Source organism: Cavia porcellus, unplaced genomic scaffold, assembly GCF_034190915.1.
Source record: "Cavia porcellus strain 051 isolate PalLab524CR breed Dunkin Hartley unplaced genomic scaffold, mCavPor4.1 scaffold_19, whole genome shotgun sequence".
In the NCBI taxonomy this organism is placed as follows: Eukaryota; Metazoa; Chordata; class Mammalia; order Rodentia; family Caviidae; genus Cavia; species Cavia porcellus.
In genome coordinates, this window is record NW_026947502.1 from 12,645,650 (window position 1) to 12,664,867 (window position 19,218).

Consider the following 19,218-nt stretch of genomic DNA (forward strand, 5'->3'; position numbering starts at 1 on the left):
CCTTAACTTAAAGGTTTGTGTTAAAAAGTCTGTGATTTTAATGGGCTCTTTTTTATTGGTGATTTGTTTCTTTTCTGTAACAGCTTTTAATATTCTGTCCATGTCGTGAATTTCTGGAATCTTGATTGTTATGTTCCTTGGTATAGATTTTTTTCATCCTGACTAATTGGAGTTCTACATGGCTCACTTATCTTATGTCAAATTCTTTTTTCATGCTTGTGTAGTTTTCTGCCATTACTTCTGTGAATATGGTTTTGAATTTGTTTGAGCTATCTCTGTTTTTTTATTCTGATGAATGAATTTTTCATTCTGTTTTTCACTCTGATCAATTCTGTGCTATTCTTCTTTGCATCATCTAGCAACTGTTGGATTGATTTTTTTTTTGTAGGCTCGTGCTATTTTTGAGAAATGTTTCTTTTTGTGATCACCAACTGCAATCCTGTCTTCTATAACCTGATATTCCGTTCTCACATTGGTTTATTCTACTGCATATACTTCCTTTGATGGAATTTTCAGTCTCCTGAATATCTGTTTCATGGATCCCCTTTCTTTCCTATGTTATGTGTTCATGGTTTCTTTCATTCCCTAAAGTCTACTATTGTATTTTTTTCCTGTATCTGCCCCAGAGTCCCTAATCATGCCTTTCACTGTGGTCACCGTCTCTGTAGTTATCTGAGAGATTATTTCTGATTTTATTTTTTTTCTAGAGCCCCTTTCATCTGCTCTGTTGCTTTTGCTGTTACTTCAGAGAGTCCATGTGGTAGTCAGATTGTTCCACCTCATTGCCCCTGGGTTTGTCTTTGGAGAGCTGGAAGTCTGAGGTTGTATCTTGCTTCTGTGTCTTTTCTTTTAAATTTTAATTCCTGAGCTAATGCTTGTAAATTGCTTATGGCATGTAGCTTTAGCACTAGTGTAGAGAACTCGTGGGAAATGATTGCTTCTCAGAGATGTCCTCTAGGTGTTGCTGGCTTTGAGGTTTTTGAGTGTGTTTCAAGAGCCTCTTCAATTTATTGGGCATGAGAAGTAGCTGCCTATTTGCCCTAAGCCCTGGTTCTTTGGCACTGCCCTATTATACTTGATCCTTAGGCAATCTCAGTCTTGGTGTAACTGGAAGAACAACTGGTTAGAGCAGTTATGTCACCTTGGCCAAACAGTACAATCAGCAGTCCCAATAACATCAAACACAGCCTAGAAAGTGACAAACTGTGGTAACTATTAATTTGCCACCTTTAACTCTATGAACTAGATTTGTAGTTATACAACAAAATCCAGAACAAAGCAGAAAATCATACATATTAAATATGCCCCCAATATGGTAATTTTTTCCTCAGGAGAAAGTTTAAAAGGAGTTTGGTGGAGAGACAAATCAGTAGAAGAGGAGGAAGAGATTAGAAGCAAGGCTGGAGCACAGATTATGCAAATTTAGGGAAACTGGTAAAGAGGACAGGAAGAAAAGAGAGAAGGGAGAAATAAAAACAATGAAACAGAGCAACAGCAACCACTAAAAAAAAACTGTAGAAGCAATGTTCACAGTAATGCAAAAATAAGAACAATCAAAAAATAAACAACTGGGAAAAAAAGAAACAAAGAAATAAAAAGTCTGCCTCAGGGCACTGTCTCTGCTGTCATTTATTTTTTATTTTTTATTTTATTTAAAGACTAAACAAAACAGAAAATAGGTAGAAATAATACATAGGTTCAGAGAAAAAAATAAGCAGTAAAAAAAATCACTAGTTGATGTTTACATATTGTTTTACAAATAGTTGTTCAAGATACAAAAATGGAACATGTAAAGTGGGAATTCTAACAGCGAGACTTCTGCTGTCATGTTAGCCCGAGTAAGCAGACACAGCCCAGATCTGTGTTGATTCATCCAAGCAAGCCAGCCGCCGATTGTGGGATAGCAGTGGCTAATCCCAGCAAGCCTGCACCTTGAGTTCCACTAAGTGTAGGCTGGTTTCTTGCTGTGAGGCTGGAACTCAGGTTTTCAGCCTGCAGCACACTGTGTCTCTTGCCATCTTAAACTTGGCTCCCTGCCGGCTGGGACTCAGTTCCTTGACCACCTCCCAGCTTGAACTTGATTCTGCCTCACCTGACACTGGGAGCCTCATGCAGCCTCATGACCACTCTGTCATCTTCCTGAAAGTTGCTTTTTTGGAGGGGAGTATACAATCTAAGTTGCTAAATTTCCCAGGCTAGACTTAAATTTTTGATCTCCCTGTGTGTTGTCCTGAGTGCTAAGATTACAGGAATGTGCCACCGCAAAGTGACTAATTGGTTTTTTTTTTTTTTTTTTGTCCTATTGTTGAGTTGCAAGAGTTTTTATATGTTTCAAAATAAGTCCCTTATCAGATACATATGTCTCTGAAATTTTCCCCCATCCATAGTTTGTCTTTTCATCTTCTGGATGATATCTCTGAAGGTAGAGAAGTTCTAAATTTTCACATCCAGGAGTCCTGTTTGCTTTTCTTTTGTCAGTTTGAAAACTCACAAAACCCAAGGTCCCAAAAGTGTACACACATTTTTTTAAGAGTTTTGTAGTTTTACTTCTTAAGTTTCGGTTTTTGATCTACTTAGAGATAATTTGTTATATGGTATAAAATAGGGATCCAACTTCAGTTGCACATGGTTATCAAGTCATTCGGGCACCATGGCTGAGAACAGTACAGACACTCTTTGTCCACTGAATTTTCTTGCTACTTGTTACGGTTTGAGAACTGGTGGTCAACTTAACGCCAGCTGGATTACATCAGCATGCATTGAGAGAAGATGCTCCACCTGAGGAGGGTTGCCAGGATAAATAGGTGGAGAAGAAGGGAGGTGTTGAGAGGGTTGAGGCCTTAAGGAGGCATTGTGGGTTCTCCTACGAGTTGCTGTCTGAGCTGTTGATTCTCCCGGAGAAGCTTTGGTCCTCACATTGAGCATTGCTTCCTGGCTCTGGAGGGGAAGACATGTGCTGCTTGGTCTCCAGGATGAACTCCTCATGCTGCTTCCTGGCACGTACTTGACAGTGCTTGTCTTGGGAGGAGCTCGGGGGGCCTCCATGTCGCTGAGGACGGCTGTGGTGCCTTTCAGGATAGCCCTGGTCTTTGTTGTGAGTGTGACTTCTTGGCCCCAGCGTAGAACCATCATCCCACTAGCACAGCTCTTTCATCCTGCTGGCATAGACTTTCTGGCTTCCACCGCTGACCCTTGGGTCTTCCCGGCATGGATGTGTAAAAGAGACTGGCGTGGCTCCTTCTTGTGGACTCTGGACCTCCAGTTGGACTCGTGGGAGGCATTGTCCTGAGCTCTGGGTTTTTATCTGGATCATGTGGGACATTGCCGTGGGGTGTAGGCTCTTGACTAAATAATCTATGTCTTTGGTGTTGGGGATAGATTTCCTGCATTTTCCTGTGTTTACCTCCAGTGACCATTATAAAAATATTATAAACTCCATGTCCTAATCCTAGTTGTTCTGTGGGTACAACCCCTGACTACAATACTACCCCTCATAAAAACCTACTGACCATAAAAGAGACAGTATTTCATGACTTTTAAATCTCTTCTCTTGATCATTACATCCATCCTTGGCCAGTTCCACACTGTTTTAATTACTGTACTTCTGTGGAAAGTTTTGAAATCAGGAAAGCGAGTTTTCTACATTTCTCTTTCTTCTAGAAAATTTTAATACTCATCTCTTTATCTCGTTTTTCTGAAATTTCAGTGCAAAGTCTTTTGATGAGCACCTTTTGAATTCATTGTTTAGGATACTAAACAGGGGTGAGAAATTTATTTTCAGTCTGCTTTACAAGATTCAATTTTGAACTGTTACAATTTTAAATTTGGATTATGAAATCTTTAATGTGCAAAAGCACTGCCTTATTCTTTGCATGCTCCTTTTTATAGTATCATGATTATGTGTTGTGAATGTGATATCACCATGAAGAATTACAGAATGTTGTCACTAGTTTTATTGAGATTTATGTTCCATAAACTGTAGTTAGTGTATAATTCAGAGCCTTGAAAGTTGTGTACACTTTTGAAGTACATGATAATCACAAAGTACAGATCATTTTCATTTTCCCTTAAAGATTTCTTTTACTACCTTGTAATTTATTCCTCCCACTGTCCCAGCCCCAGGTGACTACCTGTTTGGTTTCTTTTACCATAGATTTATTTATATTTTCTTGAATTTTATGTAAGTATACTTACTGCAGTGTTTGTTTTTTGTGTTTGGCTTCTGTCACTCAACATATTAATTTTGAGATTCAGCTGTATTTTTGCACATCAGTAGCCTGTTCCTGTTATTGCTCAGTATAATTCCATTGTATGCTTATCCCACAGTGTGTTTTTTAGTTCTTGATAATCCAACTTTTGACCAATATGAGTAAAATTGCTTCAGATTATTTGAGTATAAGTTTGTGTGACTATAAATTACACTTCTTGTTAGAACGGTTACTTCATAAGCATGTGTTTAATGTTTTCAGAAAATGCCAAACAACGATAAATCATATGTTACCGCCAACACTTTGTGGGAGTTGTGTCACTCCACACCCTTCTACCTGTCCTTGGTGTCTTAGTTACTTTCGCATTACAGGGGACAAAATACCCAACACCCACAAGTTCAAAGAAGAAAGGTTTATTTGATCTCACAGTTTGTAGAGGTTTCAGCCCATAGTGGGCTGGATCCAGGGTAGGGTGATGTGGCAGACAGGTGTGGCAGGGGAGAAACAGTCCATTACATGACAAGCAGGAGGAAGGAAGCAGCAAGCCTGCCTTCTTTCTGTCCCTTTATAATTCCCTTCAGGCTCCTGGTTAGTACTAGTACCACCCACACCAGGCTGCGGCTTCTGTCATCAGTAAGTCCATTCAGCTACACCCCAGAACTATGCTAAACCAGCTGGTGGACTAATCCAGATACCACACACCCTTAATCCAGTATCACACATCCAGGATCCAGTGCCTACTCAGAGCTGCACTTGTGAGCACATGAGGTTCGGGGAAGCATCTAGATACAAGCCTTAAGAAGATAAAGAGCCTTTAATTTTTGTAAAGTCCAACTTACAGTTTTAATATTATGCAGGTTGCAGTTCTTTTGTTCTAAGAAATGTTTGCCTACCCCAGAGTTGCAAAGATTGTCTCTCCTTTCTGACACATTTTCTCTTAGACTCTGGATTCTAGTTGGAGTCATTCTGAAACATGGCTTTCTGCCTATCACAAGGCTGGGCACTGGCCATGGGCTGCCCCTCTTGGAATTCTAGTCTGACGCAGAGTCCAGCATGTTATTATGGATGTGATAAATGTGGCAATTATGTGAAGGCTGATTTTGCACGTTTTCCCCTTCAGAACTCTGAGCCAGTCAAGAAACTACTACTTGGGGGTGATTAGGGTCAAAGGATCAGATTTGATGCTGTTAAATTTGGACTAGGGAACGTGACTCTCACCAAAACCACCATCAGGCTCCTCCCGCATCCCATCGCCCACCATTAGCTTATGTGGCTGCTGCATATGTACGTGCCTGCCCTCCTCGAGGAGAGGAGGGAATTCTGGCTTTGAGGAGAAGACAGGAAGCTGAAGAGAGGACATGTGTCTGCAAAAGGCTGGCCCCAAAAGACAGAGCCAAGATTGGTCTAGGTGACAGTCATTATAACACCTGTCTCCCACCTCTCCAAACAGACAAGCGGCAATGGACAGACAGAAGGCAGAACGAGGAGAGCTGCCGCTTCAGGAGGTGTGTGCCTTCTATGCACCCAGAACGCAGTTGGAGAAATGATCAGCAAAGCAAAGATTGTAGCAGATGCTAAGGGGAAGCTCTGTGTGACAGGCACTAGGGTGCAGGGTGTATGGAGAGGCTTCTAAAAGTAGGAGTGTGACTCAGTGTGGGCCGTTGGTCACCAGTCAGCAGCAAGATCCAGAGCTTGTGGCATGTTGAAGATCAGCCTCATCAGGAAGTGAACTGTCCCACCGGGCTGTTTTATAGGAAGATTTTCTTTCTTAAAAAATATATTTGTGCCAAAAAAAACCCCAAAAACAACAACAACAAAAAAATTCGTGGGGGGGAAGATTGGAAGGAGTTAAGATGTGTTATGTGCATGTACCAACTCCCCATGATGAGTGTAATCAGTGTGTTCTGCAATGTGCTAATAAGGATAATAATTGTTAAAATTTTAATGTACTGAAATGGTGTAACATATCAGTACCTGTATGCAGTGTGTAATGAGCAGTCAGAGGAATGAGCAAATCCATCACCTTAGATGATTGTTTGTAGTAGAAACATTCAAAGTCCTCTCTGGCTTGCACCTTGGAAAACCCTAGTTCCTGCTGTGGCATTGAACATTAGAAGTTGTTCCTCCCATCCAGCTGCACCCTGAACCCACGCGCCCTCCTCTCCCGCATTATCACCTCCCGTGTTGATTCCCATGCGGTGATAGCCGCTGTGGTATCCGCTGCTGCTTTCAGATCCGTGTTCCAGTTTTCCATAGTGCTTCTGTCTATGCCCAACTCCATTCACCTATTAAAGTGTTTTCCAGTTCTGTGCACGCTGCTGCAGACAATGGTGTTTCTTTCTGCTTTACGGCTGAGTGATCTGCTGTATACACATAGCTCATTTGTAAAATCAGATTCTAGTGGTACAGTTTAGATATACATCATCATCACATTCATCATAGGGAATTTTTACCTGTGTGTGCTCTCACTTGATTCTGTTATTTTTTCCCCGTTTCCCTACCCCCTCTTTAACTCTTCCTCCCCTCCCCATTTACAAAAGCTTTGTTTCCATACCACATTTTCTTTATTTGTCGATCCGTCAAGTAGCTCAGTTAGCTTAGCTGTTGGAATACTGCTGCAGTACACGTGTGAATGGAGGTGTTCCTTCCACGTACTGATTTTCTTTCCTCTTAGTATATACCCAGAAGTGGATTGCTGGATCATAGACAGGTTTCTGGTTTCTTGAAGAACTTCCATACTGTTTCCCGTAATGGCTGAACCAGCAGTGCATGAGACTCCCCATAGTGGGGCTTTGTTGAGGAAGGAAGCAGAGAACTGATCTGTGTTCATGTGGTGCACCGTCTTTTGTCATGTTTTGTTTTTTGCTTTACTGGGCATTGAGCCTAGGGCCTTCATCAGCTGTATCTCCAATCCTGATTCTACTTTTTATTTTGAGACAGGGTCTCACTAATTCTCAAACTTGCAATCCTGTGGCCTCAGCCTCCCACCTGGAGTTAGTGTTTCTTACCTAGTGACTCCACTTGGAGTGTGTGTTTCTTACCTAGTGACGAACCTGCACTTTGAATAGTCCTGTCTTGATGCTCCTGAATTTCTCGCACACTGCTGCAGTGTGGGGAAGGCTGGCATACGGAGGCATGGTGAGCCTGACTCCAGATCTCTGTCCGGCCAGGTGATCGCCATGATCAAGGGCCTGCAGGTGCTCATGGGCAGGATGGAGAGCGTCTTCAACCAAGCCATCCGGAACACCATCTACGCAGCCCTGCAGGACTTTGCCCAGGTGACCCTGCGGGAGCCCTTGAGGCAGGCGGTACGCAAGAAGAAGAATGTCCTCATCAGGTGGGATTTTTGATGGCCCTTTTCAGGGCCACATTGGAAATAAGGGGTGCTAGGTACAGGCTAGAGAGGAAGTTCTTGGCTCAATCTACTTCTGGTCAACCTCTAAACCAATAAAACTGTTCCAGCCAGTTCTAATAGATCTTCTTAAGAGAGTTAAGTCTCAGTCTCTGAGTTTAAGTCAGATGCATCACACTGTTAATAGCTTTAAGAATATGGTCAAATTACTTCTCCAAACCTCAAGCTTCTTCCTTGGTAAAATGGGGATAATGCTACCTACTTTACAGCCATTGTCCCCATGGGTATGGCAGAAAATGAGCTAATCCACGTGTAGACCTATGTGTTCGGCAGTATAGAGTAACTTGGCAACAAGTATAAACTAGTGAAACCTTAAATAAACCTGTATTTAATTGGATTAAGGAGTCTCCCCAAATACCCACAAAGGGAAAAATCTCCTGCCTCCCTCAGGTCCCATCCGTTTGTATGGCCGCGATCTGAACTTTAAAACATGAAGTGGGCAGCAGAATTATGTAGGCTCATTGCTGAAATGCAGATTCCTGACTGTACTTTAACTAAATCAGGGTCTCCAGGTTAGGACCAGAAAGGAGTGTGAATCACAGGAACCCCAGGAATCCTGAGCCAGGAGGTCCTGGGACACCATGGGCCCTGGGACACTTGTGGAGCCTCCTTCTGGCATGATGAGCTGGCCTGAGTCTCAGTTCTTTCCTCCACAGTGTCCTGCAGGCCATTCGGAAGACCATCTGTGACTGGGAGGGGGGCCGAGAGCCCCCCAATGACCCATGCTTGAGAGGGGAGAAGGACCCCAAAGGTGGCTTTGACATCAAGGTGCCCCGGCGTGCTGTGGGGCCGTCCAGCACCCAGGTAAGCAGCTCCAGGCTCAGCCAGCTGCTTTGACTCACAGGCCAGCTGGGCCATGCATCGTGACTGGACCACAGGGCAGCAGGACAGGGGCTCGTTGGTCAGGGGGCGCAGGGTGGAACAGCCTCTGTGGCCTTCTTCTGACACCTTGCCATGATACAGGAAGGAAGGCTACTGGCCTAAGATTCAGGAGACCTGGATTCTCGTCCTAGACACCTGTGTGACCTTGGGCATGTTTCACAAGCTCTCTGTGCCTCAGTTGTCTAATCTGACCGGGGGTAATAAATTACATTGCCCTATTCCAGTATCTCCTAGCCCTGTGAAATCAGATTCCAAAGTATGAGAGGAGCTTAGGGTGGAATCTGTATGCATCTACCCTGCCCCTTGCTAATAAACTCTACCCCCTCTGCAGCAGCACCTTAGCATGGAAGCCCATAAGTTCTGCCTCCAGTGTGCTGTGTGATCTTCGGCAGCACCTTGAACTCTCTGACTCTGTCTTCTCAGAAAAATGAAAACTTTGAGCTCTTGTTACTGACAAAACACTGCTTTTCCAGCATCCCCCAAAAACTGCAAGCCTAGAGTGCCCTTGTCACCACAGGGAAAGTCTAGTGATCAGAAATACTCAGATTTTCCAACTGGAAATTCCGCATATTAAAAAGTAGCCTGTGATTTATGTAACGCAGTCAGAGTATTACAAGGTAAAAAGGAAAAGTAAATAATCTGGGTGATGGAATTAAATTCTTGTTCACAGTCTGCTTTTTGCTATACTGAAAAATCGCAGACAAGTTTTACTGCAGGCTTTAGCGTCTCCTGGCTCCAGAAGTCTGGAAACCCCACTCCACAGATCTGTAAGCCTCTCTGCTCTGAGGCCTCTGAGCTTGGGTGTCTGACCCCTCCTAACCCCTCTCCTGTGTGTGTGTCCTTGTCTGGCAGGATCCGGGGCTGGGCCTGGGCAAAGTGAGATCTTTGCAGGGTCATCATAGCTTTCCTTGACTTCATGTCCTGCGTGTCCCCTGCTGGTAGCAGGATGTCCCAAGGATGTTTCTGCACACTGTTCTATGCAATATGAGGGGTCAGAGGCCTGCCAGGCTGGGCAGGGCCTCTGGGTGCTTCCTAAGACAGGAATGGAGATGAGAGGGGACCAGAGGCACTGGGTGGAGGGTGCAGCAGAGAGGGAGGGGAGCCCCGATGTGGGTGATCGTAAGAGGGGAGGGTCACAGACAGTTAAGCCCAGAGCCGCCAGGCACGCAGGCGACCTAGACGTCCTTAATCTACCCCTAGGCATCCAGGACCGGAAGAGCCCTTGGAGATAACTAGTCCCAGTGCCCTCCCCTAACTTCCAGGTGGGGAAACTGAGGTCCAGAAAGCAGAAGTGACTTGTCCAAGTCACAAGGCGAGCTCCAGGCAGAGGTGGGACAAGTACCCAGGTCTCCTGACTCCCATCCCGGGGCTCTGTTGTGGCCTTCAGAGCACACGGAACACCGGCACCTCCCAGAGCCTGTCGGGTGAATTCGGTGCTCTGTTCAGTAGCTGGGGAAAGAGCTGCCCTGCCTGTGGGTGAAGCCAGTTTTCCTGTAGTTAGAACTATATATGTGTCAGCAACCCTGATGCATGAGACACGGGAATCCTTGGAGGACACCAAAGGCAGCGTTAGAAAGTGCGTCTCGGTTTTTGGGGCCAGTGAGACCTGGCGGCCCCTGTGGTCCCAAGTGGTGGACCATGCCCACCACACTCATCCTCCCTGTAAAAGGAAACACTGTTCAGGGTGGCGGTTGCAGGGCCCGGTGGCTGCCAGGCCCGCTGAGTGCCAGGCAGTGGTGGGAGACCCCAGGCCAGGTGTCGAGGCAGCAAGAGGAGCATGGTTGTTGGGAGGTTGGACTGTCTCGGAGGTGGCCCCAGCAGTCGCGATGGCTTTCCCACCGTATACAATACCTCTCGCTTTTCTCTCTCTCTCTCTTTCTCTCTCTCCCTCTTCCCTGTCTCTCCTGCCCCCCCATTCCCTCCTCCTTCTCTCCTACCTATGTCTTAGGCCTGCCAGTGGTCCCCGAGGGCTTTGTTTCACCCCACTGGTGGCACACAGGGCCGAAGAGGCTGCCGATCCCTGGTATCACTCCGCCTGGCTGGGTTGGTCTGGGTACCCTGCTCCAGGAGGCCCCGGGCATGGACTGGCCCGGCTCCTCCAGGCCCCCTGCAGCCCTAACATGCAGACAAATGACGTGAAGAGATCTAGATTAGCAGAGAGAACAGCCCCACTGCTCTTGCGCCCTTTGCATGTAGGGCACTGTGTAATAGGAGTAACTGTCTAGTTGCTTCCTGTGTAAGTACCTGTGTTAAGTTAACCTGTGGTCCACCCATTCTGGGCCAGGCTGTGCATGCAGCCCAGGCCACCAGAGGGCGCCATGGCTCATGGATTCAAAACGCTGAAGGTCAGAAACTAAGGTGGTTGGGGGGAGTTACGGTGTTCTGATCTTATCTGATAGCTCAGCTCCTCAGACTGTTAGAGCGGAAAGGGCCTGGAATAGAAAGCGTCTATCCACGCCCCCTTGGTTAGGTAAGACAACTGAAGCCCAGAGTGGGGACTTTGGCACCTAAGGTCACACAGCAAGTCATTGGCAGTACCTGCCCTTGAACCTGGGGTCTTTTGTATCCCCCAGTCCAGTGCTCCACCATGGCTATCTGGGAAAGCAGCAGTGACTTTTGAGTGACACGGAATGAGGTTCTCTGATGCCCATGCCCATGGCTGAGCAGGGCAAGCATCTCTTGCTGGGCTTTCTTGAACTGGACAGGGATGCTGTGGGGCCTCTCCTTCTCAGGATGGCCTATCCAAGTGCTGGGCATGTGGCTCAGTGGTAAAACACTTGCCTAGCAAGCATGAGGCCCTGGGTTTGATCCCCAGCACTGCGAAAGAAAACAAAGGTTTTCACAGCTCCAGATTTGCTTCTCCATGTAAACTGGTGCTTCCTTAAGACCGTGCTTTTAAGACCAGAAAAGAAACAACATACAGCAGCTTTCCCCTCAGGGTGGAGGACCAGCCTCTCACCTCGTCTCACTTTCTCTTTCAAGCTCTACATGGTGCGCACCATGCTCGAATCGCTCATTGCAGACAAAAGCGGCTCCAAGAAGACGCTGAGAAGCAGCCTGGACGGGCCCATTGTCCTCGCCATCGAGGATTTCCACAAGCAGTCTTTCTTCTTCACGCATCTGCTCAACATCAGCGGTGAGCTGCGGGGCCTGGGCCTGGACAGGAGACTGCAGCGCTCCTCGTCCTTGGAGGGACAGAGGCTGTCAGCTTGGAAACTGCAGAGAAGGCCCAGTCATGAAGCCAGAGGGGCATGTTGTGCCATCAAGGGGGGACAAACACTTTGGCAGATTTTGGGAGCTAGGGAAGACCAGGCTTGGTGCAGCCATTCCGAAAGCTCAGTTTGATATTTGCGGTTAATTGTCATGAAGTCCTTAGGAAAGAGGAATCAGAACCAGGAATGCACATGCAGTGTCACAGTGGGCAGGGCCAGCCATGGGACCCCCCCCCACACACACACACCCCAGCTCTCTAAACAGTTCTGGTGCTAAGCAGCAGCCATAAGCTCACTGGGGTCATTGTCCTGGCCGAGGAGGCCCCCAAGTTGCACCCCAGTTCTGTGCTCTTTATTCTTGCTTTGCCTCATGGGGTACATGTCATACTAAAGTATTGGAAGGAAAAGAATGGTGACCTGGGGATGTGAGAATCTTAATATGCTAGTAAAAATGATTTTAACAAACATTCCATGGTTCTTCATTAGAAACTGACCCAGGTAGGGCTTTCAAGGCCTCTGAATGGTAAGGGATCCAGAATTGCCACATAGAAAGGGAGAGGAAGCCTCAATCCTGCTATGCTCTTACAATAGTATTGGGGTGCGTTTTCAGGATGGCTGTGTAGGAGGCTGTTGGAAATGATGGGGAACACTGAGTTCTAAAACATCACTTCCTCTTCCCGTGCCCTGCTTCCATCTGTGAAGTACACCAAGTGCCCTTTCTCAGTGGATGCTAAGCTGCAGTCCAGGCTCGGGACAGCAGGGTCTGCTGGGACAGCACCTGCCATGGTCCTAGCACAGTGGTGATGAAAGTGGTAACAGTGACAACAGCAGGAACTAACCAGCTTAGAGCTTTCTGGGGTAACCCAAGGCTCTTCCCTTCTGTTTTCAGAAGCCCTGCAGCAGTGTTGCGACCTTTCCCAGCTCTGGTTCCGAGAATTCTTCCTGGAGTTAACCATGGGCCGGCGAATCCAGTTTCCCATTGAGATGTCCATGCCCTGGATTCTGACAGACCATATCCTGGAAACCAAAGAGCCTTCCATGATGGAGTAAGAGGCAGGATTGGGACAATAAGGAGGCTCTTGAGAGCATTAACCCTGGGCATAGTTCTCCAGCAAGCTCCATTCTTTCCAGAAGGAAGCACTGAGTGGACTAGCGATGAGGCAGTGTGACCCACCCAGGGGAGAGCACCCGCTGAGGAACAGGTCATGCGCGATCATTGACCTCAGCCTTCCAGGAGGACTAGGAAGTCTCCTTTCCTGGCTGTCTTCCCTTGACTCGGTCAGGCCCATAGCAGCCAGGCTCATAACCATCTCTGGGTATCAGGGAGCTAATGTTAGCTGCCACCTGATTTCCTTTAGTCCCAAGCAGTTGTTTTTGGGCCTTGACTTCATTAGCGTTTGGACTTGTGATTTCCATGGGCAGATGGAGGCACTGCCCATCTTGAGTAGAGAGTCCTTCTTGAGTAGAGGCACTGGAAACTTCAGGGAGAGCAGTGGGTTCCTCCCTCCTGACTCTGTCATCTTCTCTCCCAAGCCCTCATGTTCCCCAGGCTGCATAGCTGTACTTTAAGGAGAGCATTAGCACGCTGCTAGCCCTGGTTTCTCTCCTTAGGTACGTCCTCTACCCCTTGGATCTGTACAACGACAGCGCTTACTATGCTCTCACCAAATTTAAGAAGCAATTCCTGTATGATGAGATCGAAGCCGAGGCAAGTGTCATCTTGCTTTTGTTCCTGAAGTTGTGTCCTGAGTGGCTAAACTTTGCTATCTCTCTAGCTATTAGCATAAAGTGGGGGATCAGTGACTTATTCAGTGACTTATTCACCGAGATTACCAAATATAATCATATACACATTGAGACACACACACACAAACACCTCAGTTTGTGACCTGCTTTCTTTCTCTACTCATCTGCAGACTCTTTCTGCACTCTGAAGGGCTTCATGTGTGTGCATATAGATATCTGAACTTGGTCTTCCACTTCTGGTTGCAAATCCTGACCCTTGGCCAAGCCTAAGACTTAGGGACTCACACCTTTCTGCACAGTTTGTAACCTCAGAGGCAAACCCAGAGAAGAGTTCATGTGGCCCTTGAAAGGGCCCAGAAAATCTGGGCGAAGCTCTCAGAGCTAGTTCTAGCAGCAGAGCTTCTTGGGGTCTTGGCAAACATCAACCTTGACCTTGTAGCTTCTTTGCCAGGAGAAAAATCTGCTGGGGACTTCGTCAAAGTTCAAGCTGAGGCCTCAGTTACCTGGGTTTGAAGACAGCACATTGCATAATACTGTGTTTCTGCTTTCTGCATAATAGCAGTAGCCAGTAAAGATAATGAAAGTTCTAAAGGGTTGACCTTGTAGAGCTGAGATTGAATAGGAATCAAAATTAATCACATAAATAAGATGTTTCATTTACTGAGTGTGGTAGCACACTTAGTTATTTTTCTCTGGTTACTGAAACAAAATACCTGATGTCCAAAATTAAGAAAATAAAGCTTTGTTTAGCTCACAGTTTGTAGAGGTTTCAGTCTATAATCAGCTGGTTCCAAGGCAAGGTGGCGTGGCTAAGGGGCAGAAGTTCAAGGTGGCAGAAGATAGCAAAAGCAACAAGAGCAAAAGTAACCAAGATAGAATTTGGTACTGAGCATGGGGCTGTTGCTGTGACTGTACTTGGCAGTGTGATTCAAGAGCCTTTGGGAATAGCTTGTGGGAAGAGTTTGGAAAGGTTCAAAGATGTCACCAGAAAGAGTAGTGCTGGAACATCTTAGTCCATGCTGTGTGGGAGATTCTGTTCAGAAGACCAGAAGGCTGATAGAAATCCCACTGGTAGGTTCAGGAGGTTTCTACTGGAAAGAAGAACTACATTGGTTGTTGAATACCAAACTATGTATAACTTGGCAGACTATGTCTGCATTTTGCTCCTGTCCAGAAAGTTTGCCTGAGACTAAAATTAAGAGCAACAGACTAATTAATCTAGCAGAAGAAATTTCAAGGCAGTCTAATGTTGAGGGAATGGCATGGCTATGGTTGGGGGCTTATAGCCAGATTTATTTTGAGAATCAAGAGCAGAGAGCCCAGTAGGATGATTTAAAACATTGTGAGTTTGGCCAGACAGGAAGTTTCAGTGAAGCTGTGGGCTGCAAAGATAGGGCAGAGGAACTTTTGATTGCTCAGAAGGAACATAAAAAATGGCCTGAGGGCATCAAAATAAGCAGCAAGTCGTCACCCTTTGCAGGCTCAAAACTGCAAAAGTGAAAGACATTGCTTTGAGGAGAAAACTGCAGAGCACCATGCTCCAGAATGCTGGTGGCCTAGAGAATTTGTTCCTCAATGGGGTTCAGAGTGTCCAGTGATCCATGCACTCAACACCTACAGCCAAATAAACTTTTCCTTCCTTAATTTTGGGTGTTTGGTATTAGAGAAAAGTAACTAAGACACACATGCCTATAATCCCAGCACTCAGGAGGCTGAGGCAGGAGTATTGCCAAGAGTTTAAGGCTAGCCTGAGCTACACACTCAAAAAAAGAGAAAGAGGCCTCCTTTGACGTTATCTTTGTGCACTATTACCACCAGAGCCCTGATCCTCTAACATCCCACTTTGGCCATTTTCTGCCCGTGGTATTGAAAGATGTAGTTTAGATTTTCTGTGCCTGCAATGAACTTGTCTTCCTGCCGAGCTGTGTCGTGATCCTCATGTAATGCTGGAGTGCTTTAAAAACCAGAAGTTTGAAGAAGGAGCTTTTACGTTTCTAATGAATCTTCATGATTAAATTTGCCAAGCCAAAACAAATCCTATGAAAGGCAAAGACCAAGGTTATCAGCAAATAAACAGATGAGGTGGGCAGTGCTGCTGCTACCGGGTAAGCAGCCTGAGTGTCACCACAGGGTACCAGGGGTGTCCTGCTCCCCCTGTGCAGGCTGCTGCGTGACAGCCAAGGACTTTGCGTCCTCTCTTGACTGAGGACCTTGGGAGCAAGTGACCAGTCTTACTTCTTCCTGAGCCACAGCCTTTCCATTTTTATTCTTTCAGAGCTGTTAGGGTGCTCTGGGACACACTTTATACAGTCTTGCCCACTGCCCTCTGGTGGATGCATACATTTCTGCACAAAACTAGGAAACATTTCCTAACATTTCCTCTTCCTCCTCACCAGGTAAACCTGTGTTTTGATCAGTTCGTGTACAAGCTAGCAGACCAGATCTTTGCTTACTACAAAGCAATGGCTGGCAGGTAGGAGAGCCCACAGGCTTGATCTAAGACTGGTTCCTGGCAGACAGTTCTTTGTTCTCCCTTCTGTTGGGAGATCGTGCAGTTCCATGGCCTGGTCAAGGTGCTAGAATGTACTAAAAAGGCAAAGAGGGCAGATACAGTACTAACTTATGGAGCCTGCAGTCCCTTGATGAAAAGTGATGAATGCCCAGTGACAGGGAGGTGATGTTCCATCAGTGAAGGCAAAGCCATGGGACTTGAGGCCTGTGTAGCAGTTAAACCTGGACTAGGGTTTGGGGAAAGGAAGTTAAAGATCATCTTAGGAATTAAGTAAGATGAGGTGAAGGATGGGACAGGAAATGACACATAAAAGGAACTTCTTGTGCAGTCCCTGGGGCAAAACTTTCCCTAAGACTGTTGGGAGGGTTAATGGGACTTGAGACAGTCACTGTCCATCAAGGCCACAAAGGGGCTGCATGGTGAAGCACCAGTCTCTTCACTAAACTGGAGGTGAGGACAGGAACTTGGTATCCTCAGTATCCTGAGTGTTCCCCGAGGTATACCAAGCATGCGCAGAATTGCTTTTTTGGTAAATGAATTAAAAAAGAAAGCAGTTCAACTCTTTTTCCCATCTGGAGCTTAGAAACTTTCTCTCATGTGCTTCCATGGGTGAAAAGTACTTTGGGAGACCTTGCAGTGGAGCAGATAGCAGTTGTGTCTAGGACATTCCAGATAGTCCTCTTTGGGTAGATCCTGTGATCTGGAATTGATGTCACTGGGCACTGAGAACCAGTCACTGTCATGTTCACTGTTTAACTTTGATTCTTTTCAGTGTCCTGCTGGATAAGCGTTTTCGAGCTGAATGTAAGAATTATGGGGTCATCATCCCGTATCCACCATCCAACCGCTATGAAACACTGCTGAAACAGAGGCACGTCCAGGTATGGTGGAGGAGAGCCATTGTGGAAGGGAACAGGAAGGAGTGGGGATCTATGAAGTCAGCGTGGAGCTTAAGAAATCAGGATTCCGTAGTGTCTGCCCTGGGAACAGCCTAGAGTAGATTTCCAAGAATAGATGTCACACAGCCTCAGACTCTAACTCTTCCTTCTGTGTGAGATGTAGGCTTCTCAAAGCATCTCCAGCTCATACCTGGCAGGTAGTGGGTACCAAAGCCTTTGTCCTGTGGTCATTAGCTGGAGCCCCCTTCTTTTCATTAGCACTGCAATGCAGACATGGGTCTAGCTCTTCCTGGACAGGGCCTAGATGCTGTGTTAACCTTGGGTTAAATCCAGGGTGGAAACTGCACTCCACTTTTGTGAATGGACATTTGATCCCAGAGGGAGAGGAATCACTACTGGGGGCTGAGAAAATGCTTGTTTAAAAATGTGAAGATGAGCCGGGCACCATATCAGAGGTCCCCAAAGACTCCGCTCCCTACCTGCTGTGGTCCACCTGGTGGCGCAGTGGCCTTTGTGCACATTTTGTGGCCCCTGCTCTCTGTGAAGGATCAGAGCTGAGACCCAAAAGATGCAAACAGTGAAAACAAAGGACTTAGCCTTGAAAACCCTGGACACTCCCATGGCCTTGAGAAATCCAGAGGACATAATCAGAAGAGGAATGGACATAGTTTCTCCTCCACCAGCACAGGCCCAGTGAGAGCTTTCTGTTCAGCCACTCAGAAGATTACTGCTGTCAGTAGCAATGCAGCCAGAATTAGCCACTGGGTATTAAACCCCGTGGGCTTCATGTGCATGTGTTATCACAACACAGGTCCCTGGTCAACAGTAGAAAATTTATCCTAAGAGAAAAGCAAGGGAAAAAAATACTTAAGAACAATCACTTGGCACCCAGCAAAGCATTGTATACCCAGGTGGTGCTCACTAAATGTTTACTGGTACCTGCATAGCATGTATGAGCATGCTCACGTGTATCCCCATGGATATTAACAATTATTGTCTTTTCCATCCTTAAATCGGCCCTTCATGCTCTTGCTTTTAAGTTTGTCCCAAGGAATGCACCCCCTGTCCCATTGCTGCGGTGGCTGCTGTCACACTGTGGCTGATTTGAGCCCAGGGCAGATACAGGAGGAGCCTCAAGCCTGAGTTTAGGATGTCAGCACATCCAGTTGTGGGAGAGTAGAGTCTGCCCAAAGCCTCTTTCTGCAGCCTGAATGAATGGTATTTTTCCTCAACTACTTATTAAGCCTACAGGGAAGTTGAAAGAATAATACAGTAAACACTTGTCTACCCTATAGCCAGATTAATGATGATCAATGTTTGACTCTATTTAGTTGACTTTTTTTCATTTATATGTTCTGATACACACATTAGAGTCAGTTTGTGTGTACATGTGCCTATGTTAGTGTAAGTACATTTTTATTAACCATTTGAGCATAAAATTGCAGATACCATGATATTTCACCACTGCGTGGCTCAGCCTTTATTTTCTAAGAATGAGAAAATTCTCTTAGGAAATTGAAATAAAATTGCCAAACTTGGGAAATGTAACAGTGCCATTTTCCACTTGGAATCCTCAGGTGTCCCAGTGTTTCTCATTTTAATCCCTATCCTTTCAGTGCATTGCATTAGTTGTCAGGTGTTACCATGAATCGTAAGTGACCGGCCCTCTTTCTGCTGTCTAGCTGTTGGGCAGATCCATCGACTTGAACAGACTCATCACCCAGCGCATTTCTGCTGCCATGTATAAATCCTTGGACCAGGCCATCAGCCGCTTCGAGAGTGAAGACCTGACCTCCATTGTGGTGAGAGACTGAGGGCTGGTAGGCTTTCTCCTCTGGGTGGTCAGACCTGAAACCCAGCTGGAATCGTTGTTAGCTGTGGGTCTCTTTCTTGATTGGACAGGGCAGGAGAATGAAAGACTTAATTGCAATAAGAATAATCGTATCCTCCTGAACAATGGGACGAGGGGCAGGGTGCAGAGGGGGATCTCCCTGAGCCTCTAGAAATGACCATGCCTTGGGCACAGCTGCATGTCCACACGACCTGAAGGGCTGAGCAAGTAGGCAAATGTTCTCAAGAAACTAGAGGAGACAGCACAGCAGACGTCGTGGGCAGCTGTAGAGGATCCAGCAGCTCTGGCATTGGTTTAGTGCTCTGTTGTTACCAATGTGAAGTCTTAATAATATTTTAACAATGGCTCTCCACCATACCTGGACTTGCCTCATCAGCATTTTACACTTAACCGGGCATCGTGCTGGCCGTTCTGATGCTGCCCAACCTGGGAACAGGCCTAGTCCCTGTTCTAGAAAACAATAATTGGAACTGCTTTCTCTTGATCTTCTCACTC

The 19,218-nt window shown here is 46.2% G+C and overlaps 1 protein-coding gene across 5 annotated transcripts in view; it reads left to right on the forward strand.

Moving 5' to 3' along the window:
- Cyfip2 (cytoplasmic FMR1 interacting protein 2) overlaps positions 1-19,218 on the forward strand; it is a 118,289-nt gene that overhangs the window by 49,631 nt on the left and 49,440 nt on the right. For 3 of the 5 annotated variants that reach the window (XM_063230705.1, XM_063230708.1, XM_063230704.1), the window contains 9 exons: positions 7,379-7,545; positions 8,277-8,424; positions 10,451-10,525; positions 11,485-11,638; positions 12,604-12,760; positions 13,326-13,422; positions 15,857-15,933; positions 16,745-16,853; positions 18,554-18,673. In XM_063230705.1, coding sequence (XP_063086775.1) covers positions 7,379-7,545; positions 8,277-8,424; positions 10,451-10,525; positions 11,485-11,638; positions 12,604-12,760; positions 13,326-13,422; positions 15,857-15,933; positions 16,745-16,853; positions 18,554-18,673 — 1,104 coding nt within the window. The remainder of the gene's footprint in view (positions 1-7,378; positions 7,546-8,276; positions 8,425-10,450; positions 10,526-11,484; positions 11,639-12,603; positions 12,761-13,325; positions 13,423-15,856; positions 15,934-16,744; positions 16,854-18,553; positions 18,674-19,218) is intronic. The other 2 variants (XM_063230706.1, XM_063230707.1) reach the window with 1 other exon arrangement.